This window comes from Armigeres subalbatus, chromosome 2, assembly GCF_024139115.2.
Source record: "Armigeres subalbatus isolate Guangzhou_Male chromosome 2, GZ_Asu_2, whole genome shotgun sequence".
In the NCBI taxonomy this organism is placed as follows: Eukaryota; Metazoa; Arthropoda; class Insecta; order Diptera; family Culicidae; genus Armigeres; species Armigeres subalbatus.
This window is the reverse complement of record NC_085140.1, coordinates 144,759,948-144,777,657: the sequence shown is the minus strand read 5'-3', so window position 1 is coordinate 144,777,657 and position 17,710 is coordinate 144,759,948. Positions and strand designations below refer to the sequence as shown.

Genomic DNA, 17,710 nt, shown 5'->3' with positions numbered 1-17,710 from the left:
AATTAAGACGTTCAAAGTCCCATAGGGCACTGCACGGAAGAATCTCATTCTCTTTCGTTCTTCATGAAATTTGACGTTTGCTGGCCTTGTTTTTTTCTAATTTCTTTGCAGCGAAAAAGAGACAAAGCAGTCCGTGCAGTGCCCTATACAACTGCCCAGTTTTTTGCGCTCATGCAGTACTAGCATAGAAATTATCATACCCCCATCTGAAATCACTTTGCTATATAAAAAAACTAAGCAACTATTACTTCATCCTTGACTTCATCATAGGCGATTTGATAAATGTTTGGAAAGTCAAAACATAATGGACCGTAGAAAACAGGATTGGTTTTTGAAAAATGGCTTTCATGGTACCTAAAACCGGATAACTTATTTATTATTTTAGGGTAAAAAGAAGGAAACGAATAATTAATCATATAGGTAAATATTGTCGCGCTCTTCTTAAACGCTCAACTCTTCGCGGTGATAACGCGCAAGCAAAGATTGCGCAGCAGCGCGCCCATAAGCTTTTACACAGGGTGTGAGTCTGTGCTGTTTAATTTAATAAGCCGCCGAATAGGGTTGCCATAGTTGAATAGCCGCCGTGTGTAAAGTAAATGAGCGCGCTCCAGCGCAATTCAACGGAGGCATATTGAGATGATCACGATCTGAGTGTTTATCTTGGGATGCATAATAATATCAGACGATGGAAATACAAGCATTCTGGATTGAGTGCTCGCTGCAAGTTTATTCTATAAAGAGTATGTTCTGCTCGGTTGTTGACAAATCGACAATTTATCGTTCATAACTATTAGTGAAGATTTAGCGGGGTTATTCCAAGAAGAAAAGGACGATTCGATCCTATTCTTTATCTGTAACATATTTCAAAAATGTCTAGGTCGATCCACAGAAGGTTTATTTTATCACCTGATAAATATCGCTCATCCAAATTAGATCACCTGTGTGACTTGGGAAAGATTATGAAAGTCGTTGAAATCTGAATGTTCCATTTCCAGTTGTAATTAAATGTGTTGGGGAAACCTTTCAAATGTTTCCACATATTGTCGACATGTATATAGCCTCAGAAAGCTTTAACAACAATAGTTATATTGTAGATTGACTGACTTAGTCATTGGGTTGGTATAGCTTGAACATGAAAGACCGCTTTTTCTCTGTACAGATATCAGACTTTTCTAATCAATAGTATTTTTTTAAAGACTGAGTCTTGTAATTGGAGCTATTACTAAGACAAACTTTGCCTCTTTTATATATAATACGATAAGCGATTTTGTTTCAAAGTATTGTAATTATAATATATCATGCAAATATTTGATAAAAATCACAGATTAAGCATTATTTACCATGAGAAATAAACATTAAATCTTTCCTGTATAATAATTGTAATATTGTTCCGACGGAATTGTATAGTAAACTCATTTAATATTACAGAATATTTTACTAAGTTTTCTACAAGCAAAACAAACAAACTATTTTGATTCAAACAATTAGTCGTCGTTGCCATAGACTACCACTGATGCAAATTCATCGCAAGTTAGATCAAAAAATGGGGGAATCTCTGAAATATCAAACTTGAGTACCGAGGGACCAAATGCAGTACTAGAAGTGGTCCCTCGATAGAGTTCTACAGTGACGCCTTAATTAGTCTTTGATATAACCCCTTCCTTCCACTCCTCCGGTAGCTGCTCAGTTTCCCAGATTCTGATTATCAGTTTATGCAGGCAAGTGGCTAGCTTTTCCGGGCCCATTTCCTCCGATTCCATCCTTACCAGCTACTTTATTGGTCTTTAGCTGTTGGATGGCATCCTTAACTTCCCTTAAAGTGGAGGATGGTTGGCTTCCATCGTCCGTTATGGAACGTACACACGGTCAAGCCGTTTGACCAACATTGACTCCACCTCTCGTTTGTTCAAACATCCATAATGCAACGTACACACCAGTCAAGCAGTTTGACGAACATTGACTCCGCCCCCAAGAAAACGCTTCGGTTGCTGCTTTGTTTGTGTTTTATCTATGCAATTATAGGATCTTTCGTCGGAAAATAATAAGAACTACCGTTCAAGTTCATAGTCTAAAAGGAACTGTTTATTCAACCGTATATCACGAAAGCAGAGCCCTGCTTCAAGCTAAACTGTAACTCTTCTCTGAGCACCCAATCAGTGGGTTGCGTCGGTTTAACCGAACGCCTAGTTACTACAACTTCTCTTTCCTTGAGATTGTTCTTAAACATTTCGAACTTTCAATTAGAAATCTTATTCTGTCGACTATAAAATTATACTCAGAATCAAATTAGATATTTGCATTTAACAATCCACTCGATTTAGATTTCTTTTTATATACTATTTAAAATTCGAACGAACTTATGTTCTAAAATTATTCAATTCAATAATACATATAATCTTCTATTTTACGCTTCTTCGCGATTCTTTTACTTCGCCTATTTGCAGGTTTGCCTTCGGTACAGAGAATCTTTTCCGACTCACGAACTGCATTACGTGCGGGTGACACGGCATCATGCTTTGACCAAAAATCTCTCGCAGAGGTATTCTCCTCCCCGAATAAGAAGGAATCGGCCGCATAACCGTAAAAATCGGAGTCGGAATTCTCTGACTCATCGTCATCAGTTCTTTTGCGCTTGTTGCTGTTGGATTTGTTGCTTTTGCTGTTACAGGGCTGATCTGGTGTGCTGGGACTCTCTCCGGTGAAAACAAAACGCTTAGTCGGTTGTCGGCGAGAGTCCGTGGGGATCTTGAGCTGGCGCTTATGAGCCGATACGATACGACCACCCAAGGAAATCTGCAGTTACACTCTCTTCGAGCACACAGATGAAAAGCTCACTCCAAAACAGATACCAAAAAGCAGCTCAGGTAAACAAAAGCATGCACGGCGTCGAAATTCGATGCAAAATCCACAAGCACCTCCAATCACAACAACAGCAGCAAATAAAACCAACAACAACAGCAGAAACAGCAACAAGTTCTTCAGCTTCAAAAGTAACACTTATCCGCACTTATCCGCAGGTGAGATCGCAGGACAGCAACTATTATACACAGGTGCTCACGGTGATTGTCACCAATATAAACAAGGTCGATGAACTACGCGGGCCAAGGCATCAACAGCAGCAAAAATGCACTTTGGTCCACCTCAGGCTCAGACTAGACCACTAGACCAGTGACACAGAATGCACTTTTCTGTATCTTCCTCCGACGTTGTTCACTTCCTCTGTTTGGGCTACGGTCTGTCAAAGTGGTATTGGTCGTTGAACCGGTTTTACCGCCTCACTTATAATCACAGTATATACCGACAATGCTGATACCAACCTTTCTGTTGATAAAAAGAGAAATGATATCAGTTATGCAATTTAATGAAAGAATCAAAAATGGAGGATAACAAAAGTCTTTTATCTCAATTGTTCGAAGATTATAAAATGTACGCTTCTTTTCAACTAAAGGAAAATTGTTTTCACATTTCCTTTTTTTTAAGAACTAAAGCGTTACACTGAACCAAAGAAAAGGCCACTGAAAATCACTTAAAAGTACACTATGGTACATAAAGTGTGAAATGCACGCAATCCTTTTAAACAGTATTTTCACTTTCCGACAAAAATCAACTCACACCGTAGTCACTTTCACGCCAAAAGTACTTAAATATTACCGGTGGTCGTTAAAAAAAAGGAAACGGAGAAAAAGTTGAACAAAATTTATCCTCGTCGTCACTGTTTTATCTATGCAATTATAGGATCTTTCGTCGGAAAATAATAAGAACTACCGTTCAAGTTCATAGTCTAAAAGGAACTGTTTATTCAACCGTATATCACGAAAGCAGAGCCCTGCTTCAAGCTAAACTGTAACTCTTCTCTGAGCACCCAATCAGTGGGTTGCGTCGGTTTAACCGAACGCCTAGTTACTACAGTTTGAACGTGTGTGAAGTTGTTCGAACAACCATTTGACAGTTGGCGGCTCGGTTGGAAAAATTAAAACGGTTTGATTTCGGTTTGAGTTGGGTGGAGTCAAGGTTCGCCGAACATGTTTGAGCATTTGTAGTGAAGTTGCACAAACCCCATATATTTTTGATGGTTGGTGCTCAAGTTGGCGCTTCGGTCGTTCGTGTGTGATATTGTTGGTCGAATAAATTGATTGTTCGTGCCGCTGTTGGTAAAACTTGATGGATGTTTGAATAAACGAGAGGTGGAGTCAATGTTGGTCAAACTGCTTGACCGTGTGTACGTTCCATAAAGTTTTACCAACAGCGACACGAACAATCAATTTATTCGACCAACAATATCACACACGAACGACCGAAGCGCCAACTCGAGCACCAACCATCAAAAAATATATGGGGGTTTGTGCAACTTCACTACAAATGCTCAAACATGTTCGGCGAACCTTGACTCCACCCCCGACAACTCAAACCAAAATCAAACCGTTTTAATTTTTTCCAACCGAGCCGCCAACTGCCAAATGGTTGTTCGAACAGTTTCACACACGCTCAAACAAAGCAGCGACCGAAGCGTTTTCTTGGGGGCGGAGTCAATGTTCGTCAAACTGCTTGACTGGTGTGTACGTTGCATTAAACTGACGTAGTCATCTCCTCCGCTGCCTTGACTTTCACTGCCTGTACTCTCAGCGCCATTTAAATGTTCCTCGTAGTGCTGCTCCACACAGTCGTCCGTCAAGATGCTCCCATCCTTATCCCGGCACATTTCGGCTCGCGGCACGAAGCCTTTGCGGGATGCGTTGAGCTGCTTGTAGAACTTGCTAGTTTCTTGAGAACGGCACAGCTGTTCCATCTCCTCGCACTCCGCTTCTTCCAGGCGGCGTTTCTTCTCCTGAAAAAAGGCGGGTCTGCTGTCTCCGCTTCTGTCTATAATGTCCCACGTTCTGCCGTTCTGCGCTGCGTCCTTCTCCTCCAGAATCTGTCTGCACTCTTCGTCGAACCAATCGTTCCGTCGACTTCGTCCCATATACCCGACGTTGTTCTCCACTGCGTTGTTAATGGCTGCTTTGACTGTATTCCAGCAGTCCTCAAGAGGGGCCACATCGAGCTCACCCTCTTCCGGCAACGCTGCCTCGAGATACTGCGCGTATGCAGTGCCGACATCAGGTTGCTTCAGTCGCTCTATCTATCTAAAATCGGGCAAGATGAGCATCCCATTGAAAAAAAATGAATAATACACAAAATATTAAAACTCTTTTGCACAATCTACAATTATGATTTACTATGTGCTGAATTTGTTGAGTAACGTACATTATCAAATTTACTGAAATTTTAAACTGATTTTTGTTAGGGGGAAAGACGGCTTTGGCAGGTTTTGTTCTATTATTGGCAGGGTATTTTGTCGACCAAATTTTATGAAATTTGGCCACAATATTCTTTGATATGCAAAGAATGTTTAGGCCAAATTTGAGCCTAGTCAGTCATAAAAACCCCCCTGCCAATAATAGAACAAAACCTGCCAAAGCCGTCATTCCCCCTACTTAATGTGATTTTGATGGTATCAATAAAAAATAATATATTATTGATCGATCCCAAAAACAGTTTTATTGTTTTAATATTGCCAATGCGCATTAAAAGCTATTATTTTTTGTTTATATTGATGCTCTAATACAGTGGTCCCCAGCATGCTGACTATCAAGGGCCGTACAGCAATTCTGAAATGTGGAAGCGGGCCGCAGTACATTTGTAACATTTGTTTTTCATCCCATATTCAATTTAAATGTGTAGTAAAAAATGGTTTTTATATCTGTTTTGTATTTGACCAAAATAATTCATTTTTGTCAATCTTGTACAAATCACATTTGCATTTGTATTTCGAAAGACATTTTATGTTCTACAGATTTAATCGGGTTGCTGACTTTCACTCGATAATACTGTTTTTTCGGTGGCAGACTTAAGACAAGGAAATTCTTTTCGCAACAACAGCAACATCAGTTCAATTGGTAGAAACTATGCTAGGCTACTTTCTATAAGATCATATGTTGACCGATTTTAAGATGTTTACCGTATATTTTTGTTGACTATAACTTGTTTTGGCAAAAAATTAATACATGGTTCATACGTGTTTTTTGCCAGCAGTGTTGAATGGGAATCGTGTAAATCTGCTTTCAAAAAATATTTACCGTGTTTTCACGCTGTACGATCAATTGAATTTTACTGAAGCTTTTCCTTCATCAATTAATTCAATACCAAATTTTTAAAACGACTTATCTGCTTTTGTAAACAAAAAATCAATCTTCGATTTGATGAATCTGATAGCATTCCCACCAAACCAACACAATCAATACATAGGTGAAAACATATTTAACAAACCAACGCTTGAATCTTTGTTTACCGAAGCAGATAAGTCGTTTTGAAAATTTGGTATTGAATTAAAGCATGGAAAGTCTCGATTTACCTAAAAAAAAGTATAGCGTACGTTGATAGGATAGTAAACGTTTTTTCTGGAGTAAATAATTCAGCATTTTCCCCGTTGATTTCTTTTCCAATCCAAATTTAGTTTGAATATTGAGTGCATTCCTGTAACGGAGCAGTAAATGATAAAATTATTTTTATCTGAAGTTCACCGTTAGGTATGCTTGGATTTGCGAAAAAAAATTACATGTTGGCTTTTTTCATAACCCGGAGCAATAACCTCGTAGTGTGCTTGCTGTTGGCCTGCATCATAAATTTCATGATTCATGATAATAAAAGGATTCTTGCTTTATATATAGTGCTTCACATCAATAACGATTTGAACCTGACAAGTTCTCCGAGTACAAAAGATAGATTTTCTTATTTTTTAATGCCCATCAATGGGCAACATATAGTGTATTTTCTGGAATCCTTCGCGGGCCGCAGGAAAAGGCTTGGAGGGCCGCATGCGGCCCGCGGGCCGCACTTTGAGGATCACTGCTCTAATACATTTCATTTATAAAAATTGATTTTAGAAGGGTGCCTTTCTTGCCCCGTAGGGATGATCATCTTGCCCGTAGTAAATTTAAATCAATCAAAAACAGAGTTTTAGTTAAGTCACATTTATCGGGATTATGTACCGTTCTTTTTCAAATTCGTGTTCTAGTCTAGATGTTAGATAAGGTAACAAAAAAAGAACTGTTGTATTGAATTATAGTTAATTATGCTTGCTGAGAAGGTATTAAGTATAATTCTTAGGGTGCTCATCTTGCTCCGTCATACCCTGCTGAAGATAGGAAATCCTTTAGCGGATATGTTTTTCAATGAATTATTGGCAGTGGCTGATTTTCTACTCGCCGCCATCACATCCCGGCGCTATAGTATATGCGCAAAATAGCCAGCATGAGTTAACCGCCAGAAATTTGTATGGCGAAAGACATCTAACGCAGGTTTTCTCAAGATTAGGAACTTTTCATGAAAAACTATTTGGTACCGGTGATGAAGGATGGTGTCCGCTACTATGCCTACCAAATATTTTTTCGATTAAGGTGCTTAATTTTGAGTAATCGAACCGTAGATGCCTTTCGCCATACTGATTTCAGAAAGTTAACTCCTTCTGTGCCGCTGTAAGCACGCTCAAAGCAGGTGATTCATTGTTTGGGTGTACGGCAAACCACTGTCGCCACTTCGTCTAGCTAGGCGGAATACGTTGCACTCAGTACAGCAATTGCAGAATCCTTGTGGCCGCAAGAAATACTTGGAGATCTTCAAGAATCGTCTAGACCCATTACAATTTATGAAGATAATTGCATTTGTTTGGCGAAAAATCTGGAGACGAAGCGCACAAAGCACATAGACATTGAGCATCATATTGTGTGCGATCATGTGGCCCCAGAGATATTAAAGATTGAATCAATTAGGACTCAAGACCAAGTAGCAAATATTTTTACAAAGGCCCAGGAGTTCAACAGTTTCAAGACCCTGGGAGCGGAACTAGGATTATTCGATTGAGCGGGGTGTAATCAAGTTAACATTTGAACAGTCAAGATACCCTAGTTACGCCCTGTCCCTAGTTACTAGAACTTGTTATTTTTCACAAACAGTTGCTTCACAATACTAGATCAACATTTGAAAAGGGCGTAACAGCCAAAATTTATTCCTTCTGATTCTTCGTCTACATATGTAGCTATATATGTGGACAAAGAATTAGAAGGAATAAATTTTGGCCGTTACGCCCTTTTCAAATGTTGGTCTAGAATAAACCTCAGTTGAAGCTAGACGCATTTTCACTCTTCTATCAATTCGGTATTCCAAGAAAATCTTTCTTTTTTTGTATTTTTGCACCAGTTTTTCTAGAAGTCCTTTTTTGCCTTCCACAAGCACCGAAATCACTTTCACTCGCTTAGGCAAACAGTGAATATACATACAACAACAAACAACATACAACTCGTGCTGAAAACTGAAAAACTTGTTGCACAAACTACTATTGCTTTATACAGAAAAAGGCAAGTGCTGTTTCACTGCCACACACAAAACAATAGAGAAACCGTTCGGATTAGATCAAACACGATCGAAATTCATTGGACAATTTTATTTGTGCCCTTTTTAAACAGAAATTTCTTGTACTTAACCATTACTGTTGGCTGCTCCGATGGTCTTTTACATTTCAACCGTTCCAAAGTAGATTCATGAAGTGGTTGCATAAAGCGTAGTCTTACCTTTGATGTAGCTCCGAAGGTATCCTCTATAACACCGTTCTCTCCAGTGCTTAGTTTAACTTTCAGCCCAACAAACGCCGTTCGGTTGCTGCCCTCCTTCTTGAACAATCCCGCAGCTATTAGTTCCATATCGTTAACCACTCGTTGCACCGATCCGACTTTCTGCTTCTCTTTGTAGATTTGCAACTGAGGCAGGAATGTGGTGGAATACTCTTTGTCAACACAACTGTAGGCGAGGTGTCCATGGAAAGCTAATCGACATGAATTGGAATGAATGTCGATGTCTAGCCTTGAACCGATGACTAATGCATTTGGCACTGCTTGAATGGGTCGCTCAAATTCTAGTAAAGCAAATACTGGAACCATTTCATCTATTGAACTTTGATCCAGTTCTTCCAGAAACTCGTACTGCTCACAAACGGTGAAATCCGTGCCAGATCCTTTGAACAGGGTTATGGTTGCCATAACTGTCTCATATCCACAAGTAAGATGGAACTTGGCCTTATGTTTTAGTGGCCCTTTATAATACTTGATGATATTTAATCGTAGAACCGCTGCGTAGATATCCGAAATATATCCTGGTTTGCACAGCAGACCACGTTCCAGGGATTTGGGATCAAACTGCGTGATGCATATTCCTACACGATCTCCTTGCCTGGCCTCTTGTTGGCTTTGCTTGAACATTTGCATAGACTTTACCTTTCTGACTAGTTTCAACTTAGGAATTTCTACATCTTCGTTTAATTTGATACTTCCCTGCAAGACGGTTCCTGTACAAACCGTCCCTTGGCCTTTGATCGCAAAACAATGATCGACAGCAAACAAGAATGGCATTTTGTAATTTCTCAGCGGAACTATTGAATGCTGTATGAGGACTTCGACAAATTTTTCGAGATTAATTCCACCAGATGCCGATATTTCAACGATTGGTGAACCTACGAAAACTGTCTTGGCCAAAGCCGTCGCAAGACCTTTCTTCATTTTTTCGATCACCTTTACCCGTTTATCTACGTCCACCGAATCTATTTTATTCAGCGCCACGACCATCCGCTGGCAGGTTAATTCCCCAATCACAAGGCATTCGGCCGTTTGTGTTTGGATTCCTTTTCCAATGTCAACCACCAGGACCATCATGTCGACAATCTGTGCCCCACCAATTATCGTACGAATCAAACTGGCATGCCCTGGGCAATCAACAAATGTGTACTGGAGCAATCCATCGTTCGCGCCACCATCGTCAGCTGTTCTCAAATGATCCGGAAGCGGAACCTGGAGCGCACTGAAACCCAAATCCAAGGTGATGCCCCGTTGCTGGGATTGCGGGTTCTTGTCAAACGCAGCTGTGCTAGCGATTCCACTGAGTGCCTTGGCCAAAGTTGTTTTTCCCGAATCGACGTGGCCCAGAATGCCGACGTTCAAGTTGAGCATTATTTCTAGATCGGAAAATCTCAAACTATACTAAATTAGGGCATAGACAATTTGTAAAAAGTAAGCATTCAAACTACTGTTATCAATGTTTACATTTAAAATCCAATTGGATTCTGATATAAAATACTTTCACGGACAACGTGCAACGCCGCATATTTATACACCGTTCCACTGATCAACCGCAATTACACCGTCATTCATTCTGTTTCCTACACCCTTTTATGCTTCTTGACTGCGAGTAAAATTATGATGCCGTCTAGGGATCCTATAATGAGAGATATGCGAAAGCGGCCATTGTAAGCCAATCGAGCATTGAGAACTGTCAAAACGTGAGCCAAATGAACGTTGTTATTGTTGCAGATTGAGACGTGGTTGAAAGGTATTGAGATAAATTTGGAGAAAAGTTTCATCGAATAAACAATTTGTTTTACTTTTGCGAGTAGAAGTAATCTAGTTTATGTATCGTGTTTCGCCTATTTGTATTGCACTTTTATTTTAGTGATAATGCTTATTTAAACACTGTTAGTGGACAGACAAACATATTCCAAATTGTTTTCAAATGCAAAGTCATATACAAGCTTCAACATTTTGCGCTGCGGCAAGTGCTGGAAGCGTTTGTTAACAAAAGTAACAGCGTTGCTAAATCGTCTGGAAAAGTATTTGCATATCTCTCATTATAGGATCCCCAAGGAATGTAATTGTCGCTGAAAAATGCAAAAAACAAGCGACAAAAGAGAATAGCGATAACTCTTTGTCCCCATCTGCAGAGGATAAAGACATTGTTGCGTTCCATTTTATTTGCAACAAACATGGAGAGGTAATTGTTGTGAACTTTTCAAACTGCGATAACTTGTTTATTTCAGAAGTAAAACGCAAATCATGTCAACAGATGGTTAAGTTTATGTCTTATCTATGATAACTGATACTAATTTAACCAAAAACATCATCGGAAACCGACTACTTCTCAAAATGCGTGGCAGGCGATAATTGTCCTATTCTGTTGCAGTTTGGGACAAACGCTTATTGCGAGTTGAGTTTGTCCCAACATTTACAAGAGAGGATAATGTCGTTGTCATTGGCAATGTTGTTATTTTACATTCCTTGAGGATCCCTAATGCCGTCTGCTTTAGAGTACACTGAAAACCAAAACTACCCAAAAGTGGGTTGTTTGCACTCAAAATCGTGGTTTGGGCCAATAACCCAAATTTGAGTAAAATGACTTTTCTGGCATTAGGTAGTTTGCCTTTAATCCCATGTAAACAATTTACCCAAAGCTGAGTTTAATTTATCCAAAGCGGAACTTAATCAACCCAAAATAGAGAATATTGAATTTACTCAAATTTGGGTTATTGGGCTGAGCAACCTCGGTGAGGTGTTTGCACCTTGCTCTAGTTTTGATAGCAATCATGGGAAAGAAAGGGAAAACTACCCAAATTTGGGTAGTTTTTTTCTGCGATATTCTCATCAGTGCGTATATTGAACTCAAAGTTTGGGTTGATTTATCTGTCCGTGTATACTCTTTTTGTTAACCGTGCAAAAATTTACTGCGTCCTATCCCTTAGTTTACTTCCGCCCAAATGACATTTGTTCTGTCATTTGTTTTGCTTACTCTTTCCGGTTTCGTACTTGCGGTAGTGAAGTTCTGATTCTTCTGAAGTGAGTTAATTTGGGTTAAAAAATACTAGAATGCTTATTAAATTCTCAATAAAATGTTTTAAATTTACTGACTTTCCGATGCCGAACTTGAAAAATTATCGGAATAACAATTTCTAACGAACGTAAAAGTGGAATGTTTTCAGGTCGCTTCATCTAATCTGGGATTGTTTTCTTATTCCATTCCACAGGCAGTAAAGTTTCAATACAATGGCTAAGTCAAAGAATCATACCAATCACAATCAGAGTAAGTAATGAAAAAAAATCGTTATTATAAATAAAATAATGTTGAAATCTATTTGTTTTGATCCACAGACCAAAAGGCCCACAAAAATGGCATCACCAAGCCGAAACGCCAACGCAGCGAATCGACCCGCGGCGTAAGTATTTTGCATTATCAAATTATGGTTTGTAAACTAATCTTGAAAACAATGTTTTTAGATGTGCCAGAAGTTCCTGCATAATCTGAGATTCTCCAAGAAGGGTAACCTGTCAAGCGAGGAATCTCTGAAGCGCGCTGAGGAGCGGAAGGCAAAGTTTGCTGGACTCCCAGCACCGGTTCGGCTGTAAACTTCTTTCCACCGAGGTTTTTCAGAAGGGCGATGCTCATTCGTATTCGCGCAGATACTGTTCTATTAGGTACGGTTACGATTGATGCGTACAAGTGAGCGTATGTAACTTTAATATGGAATAAAATTTCAGTTGGATATTTAGCGCGAGTGTTGTGAAAATGGTGTATTGCGAAAGAAACTTAGAATTCAGATAGTCTGAAACTGATTTCTTCACATTGGTTGATTGAACGATATGATAGTACCTTTTTTAGTTTCTTTAGATAATAGTTTACGCTCAAATTACTATCCGATCCGGATCCGGATTTGTGAGTTGGGAATTCTCATTCGGCATCTCGAAACCACAGCATTTTCGTATGATAGCCTATCGTTATCACCTTCTTTATTGGCATTACATCTCCTACTGGGACATTGCCGCCTCGCAGCTTACATAAGGAATTCCGCAGTTATTAACTGCAAGGTTTCTAAGCCAAGTGACCATTTTTGCATTCGTACATATCATGAGCAGGGAATGTATACTCAACTCGCGTCAAGCGTTTGTCCCAAACTGCAACAGATTTAATAGGACAATGATCTCTTACCGCGTATTTATAGAAGCACATAAATACTTGCAATGATTAAGATGAAATGGTTTTTCGTACAATTTTGCATGATTTTTTTTCAAATTTTGATCATGTATATATGTAAAACAAAGTTGGCATTTGTACGACCGCGCATGACTCAAAAATAGTCAGCTCAATTTTTGCTAATTTATATCCTTTTCCTTCTTTTATTTACGATGAAGTTGAAAAAAAAAATTGAGAATCAAAATACAATCTCTCCGATGAAATGGTTTGTCGTGCATTTTGTATGATAATTTCAAATCATGTCATCTAAGTTGACATTATCATCAGATAACGGAAAGATCGATTTTTGTTCATTTTGGTTTGGCAACTAAATTAATTCGAAAAATGTCATGATAAAAAAATGTCAAAAAAGGAAAAATTATTTTGAAAAACCGGTTTGTTTTTAGATAAATTGTGTACGTGAAAAATATATCAGCAAATTGATCAGTTTTGGGCGGGTCAGCTATAGTATCATAATAGGGTGAAATGCCCAATAGTGGACCCCCTAGTCTCGGAATTTTGCTTTTCCTGGCATAAGGAGTAAACATTTTCAACATATTAAGTCTGCTTGATATCTAATAAGTTCTGCATCTCCTTTTCACGATACGTACATAAAACACTGAAATACACGACGTTATTCGTTGAAATTAACATTAACAAATTAACGTTATTCTGACTGAATTCGCCCTATGGTAGACCCTCTGGGGTCAATTATAATTAGGAAATTGCTTCCCTATATTCGACACTTCATTTGATTTTCATGTTCCATTTCGTGACGTTCTTCCCTATTATGGACCCGCCTAAATATTCCTATAATGAACACTTTCGTGTTTATTTTTGATAGAATTGTAAAAAATCATCTAATTTTACTTTCCATAGCATTTGCAATGCATGTAATCAAATCATAGGACTGTAAGCTAGGTTCTCCCGATGGAATTTCATGGCAAAATGTTCACATTGTGCTGTAATAATGCAAAAATGCCTGGAGGGTCCACTATTGGTTGGGGGTTCACTATTGGACACTTTACCCTAAATATCGTTAATATAATAGAGGTAATAAACTATCCAGCTTTTTATTATAGCTATGGATAAACTGTGGCAAACATTTTGACGTTTGCCTTGTACAGTTTTTATGGCGCAATCCTAGTTGCCTATGGGTTGCCTATAGGGTATATGCGAACAGTTTGCTTGTCATAAGTTTTCTCTTGATTTGTTTATATTGAGACTTCGATTTGTAACATTTGATTTGTAAATTTGAATATGTAGGATTTTATTTTTCTTTTTTCTAGAATCTAGATGGACCTATTTGAAATTCTCATGAACTAATCATGGATGAATATCGCCACTTTTGGCCAAACTCAAGGTGTTGGTGTTGATTGGACCTCTATAATGTACGGGAATAGCATGTGCTTTGTTTTCGACGCGTCGATGACTGACCCGTCGCTCGGACTTTCTTCAGTCAGCCTGATGTAGTCCTTTTCATAATTGTGTGCAGTTGTATCGATATCATCGGAGTGACCATGTGGCTGAGTGGAATCTCATGAGAATCGTATCAAACGCTGCTTTTTGTGTTACTCTTTCTAATGCAATGGACTGGGGATTTTACGGCTTTGTAGTCATTTTAGCAATCGCCGGTGCTAAATCCTAACAGTCGAGATTATAAAGTAAATAAATAAATGTAGTAAATAAAATGTTGGGTATGGCGTGAAGTCCATCATCTTTCCATGACTCTTTGTACGCCTCATGTACATCACGGCTCATCGTCGCCTGCGTAGCATTGCGACTTTGTTGTAAGAGGCTTTGAGACCGATGGATGGATGATGTGTAGGCTACAATTCTGCAGAATCTTGGTGTTCTCGCCTTCGCTGCAATAATGTTCGGATTCAAAGAATTTTGTTCTTAAAACTAAAATACTAGTTAATCGGCTATGCATTAATTATCAACTTACAATTTAAAGCAGCTTACTAACTACTATGGGCCACAAATAATCTGTTGGTTTTATATTTTTTTTATATTAAGCGACGTATAGATAAGAAGAAAATATTCAAATGATAATAATCTACAGCCCAAATACAGAGATTGCCTTCCGAGTGCTCAGCCCTGCAAACATAGGTATAAGATGTAAGAGATAGAGACTTGACACATGGTCTTGAAAATATTCCATTCGCCGGAATATGGGTATAGGCATACGGCATACAAAAACAAGGCACTATCGTCATGTACGTAAACATCAACTTTCATTGTAAACAATTGACGTCACTGCTATCGCTGCTAGGGACGAAGCAAGCCAACGCTCTACGATTGAGTTTGGCCTTCTTTTGCACTCATTCATACTGCGATAGCAATCACGTCACTTTTGAACTGTCATTTTGCTTACGAGCCTACCTTGATTCTGTATACCGTGGGTATAGGCTTATGGACTAACCTCTTTTTAAAAACAAGGATATAAACATTTATTAGTTACTGATCCCTAGCATCCGATCAGTATGCACTTCATTTTATTCAATACCAGAGTTAGAGTAACAATCACCCATGATGTGCGTAATGTTGTTGAATAAAATGTAGGCTAGCTTTTCATTTGATTCGTATATCCTTTGGCTGATTGCGACAAGGTGCGCTGTGCGGTTTAGCACAGAGGTCTGAGGCTAATAGTCCGGGGTATGGCACACATATTTCAATCTTTTTTATTATCTTCAACATGAAAAGTATCCACCAACATTTCCAAGAGAACAATTTTGACCTTTTCACCTGAAATTAACAAATAAGTAAATGCGTATCGTAGTATTAAAATTTAACTTGTAAGTGGAAATAAAACACTCGCGTGAAGGTCAAAGTCTAAACAAAGAATGAATATTTATTGATCTCGTTTAGATTACTGATTACTAAACAATGGTTACTAAGGGTGCTCCAGGTTACACTCTATGGTATACTAAATTGATGAACTACTTAGATCGCAGGTTATTCAGTATTCCAACACTCCTCCTTAACCTTCGATCCCACATAACTTTATAAACTGGTTGTGCTTCTGCTTCGCCAAAGCCTTTGTGAATCCATCAGCCGGATGTTCATTTGTTGAGATGTAATGGAGTTTGATGTTACCCTTCTCTACTACGTCCTTCACAAAGTGATAGCGAATGGATACGTGCTTTGTCCGGGGATTCGAACTGCCGTTGCGTGCCATACATATCGCGGATTGATTGTCACAAAATATTGGTAATGATTGCTTGTCGTTGATTTGCAGAAGCAGTTGCTGCCACCAGAGCGCCTCTTGTGTTGTCCGAGATAATGCAATGTACTCCGCTTCACAAGACGATAGAGCCACGCATGGTTGTCTCTTTACACTCCATGAAACTGCTCCTCCCATCTTCTTGAAAATATATCCAGTAGTTGATTTGCGTTTATCCGGATCTCCTCCCCAATCCGCATCTGTATAGCCGGTAAATTGAGAATTGCCATCTTTTCTGTATGTTAACTTCAAACCGGTCGTGCCACGTAGGTAGCGCATAATTCGTTTTACCGCCTCCCAGTGCTTCATTCCAGGATTTGTTGAAAATTGGCTTACCGAATTAACTGCAAATGCGATGTCCGGTCTTGTTGCTTGAGCTGCATACAATAATGAACCAATTGCTTCTTTGAAAGGGACATCCTTCATTTTTGCTGTTTCTTCGGGCGTCTTGGGGCACATTGATTTATCAAGCTTAATACTTGAATCCATAGGCGTTGCAACAGGTTTTGAATTCTCCATGTTGAATTTCCTCAAAACGTCTTTAATGTAAACTTGTTGGTCAAGACAAAGCTTCCCATTCACTCGGTCACGAGATATTCGTAGCCCTAAACAAAATTGTGCCTCTCCAAGATTCTTCATTTTGAATCTAGAACTTAGGTAGGATTTCAATTTTTCTTTGATTTCAGTATTGTTTGTGAAAAACAAGAAATCATCTACGTAGATCGTCACGAACACCATTGTCCCATCTTCTCTGACAATGAAATACAAGCATGGATCCAAATCGGACTGAACGAGCCCAAACTCCTTCAATGCTTCGTCCAGTTGTGTGTTCCATACCCTGCTTGATTGCTTCAGTCCATATAATGCTTTTCGTAGTTTGCAAACCTTCGTCGGATCAGTTACGTAGCCTTCAGGTTGTTCCATATAGATATCTTCTTCCTTGAGTTTTCCTTGTAGAAAAGCAGTCACTGCATCAAATTGTTCGATGTCAAGATCATGCTGAACTGCCAACGCCATTAGGAAACGAATAGTAGAATATCGTACCACTGGTGAATATACTTCATTGTAATCAATTCCAGCTCTCTGAGAACATCCTTTGATGACCAGCCGTGCTTTATATCGTTCTATTTCACCATCTGCTCCTCGTTTAGTTTTGAAGACCCATTTATTGCGGATCGCCTTCCTGCCTCGTGGTAAATTTGTTAAAATCCAGGTTTCATTTTCGTGTAACGCACACATTTCCTCTTGCATCGCCTCAGTCCAGTGATGATGATCTGCTCGCTCTAGTGCCTCAGCATAAGTCGTCGGATCATCAGCCCTGCCATCATAGTTATCATTGCCAATCTGTTCAGGGATATTATGCACAGAAGTTGAACTTAAGCAAACGAAATCGGAATACTTGCCAGGAAATAAGCGCTCCCGACCGCTGCGCCTCAACCCTTGTTGCTCATCAACTGGTCTTGTAAGTTGCGGTGGGAGCGCATGTTCAGGTGCGACACTGTTTGCAGAACATTCTCCACTTGGATCTCCAGAACCACTACCATGGATGGGCGAAGCTTCTTCAATTAGAACCACAGACGAAATTTCATTTTGGGTATTGTTTTCATCCGTTTCTATCCAGGT

The 17,710-nt window shown here is 39.2% G+C and overlaps 2 protein-coding genes and 1 long non-coding RNA gene across 3 annotated transcripts; 1 reads left to right on the top strand and 2 right to left on the bottom strand.

Moving 5' to 3' along the window:
• Positions 1–2,054: 2,054 nt before the first annotated feature.
• Positions 2,055–3,883, bottom strand: LOC134215227 (uncharacterized). Its single transcript, XR_009980080.1, has 2 exons — positions 3,615–3,883; positions 2,055–3,321 (listed from the first exon to the last, which is right to left on the bottom strand). It is a non-coding gene; the product is annotated as an uncharacterized LOC134215227 (long non-coding RNA).
• A 4,581-nt stretch (positions 3,884–8,464) lies between these two features.
• LOC134215226 (selenocysteine-specific elongation factor) lies at positions 8,465–10,224 on the bottom strand. Its single transcript, XM_062694450.1, has one exon. It carries the CDS (start codon positions 10,032–10,034, stop codon positions 8,466–8,468), a length of 1,569 nt encoding a protein of 522 aa, XP_062550434.1. The 5' UTR covers positions 10,035–10,224; the 3' UTR covers position 8,465.
• Positions 10,225–11,590: 1,366 nt separating this feature from the next.
• Positions 11,591–12,400, top strand: LOC134215225 (large ribosomal subunit protein eL29). The gene is made up of 4 exons (XM_062694449.1): positions 11,591–11,690; positions 11,879–11,934; positions 12,003–12,067; positions 12,129–12,400. Exons 2-4 carry the CDS (start codon positions 11,898–11,900, stop codon positions 12,255–12,257), a joined length of 231 nt encoding a protein of 76 aa, XP_062550433.1. The 5' UTR covers positions 11,591–11,690; positions 11,879–11,897; the 3' UTR covers positions 12,258–12,400.
• Positions 12,401–17,710: the final 5,310 nt, after the last annotated feature.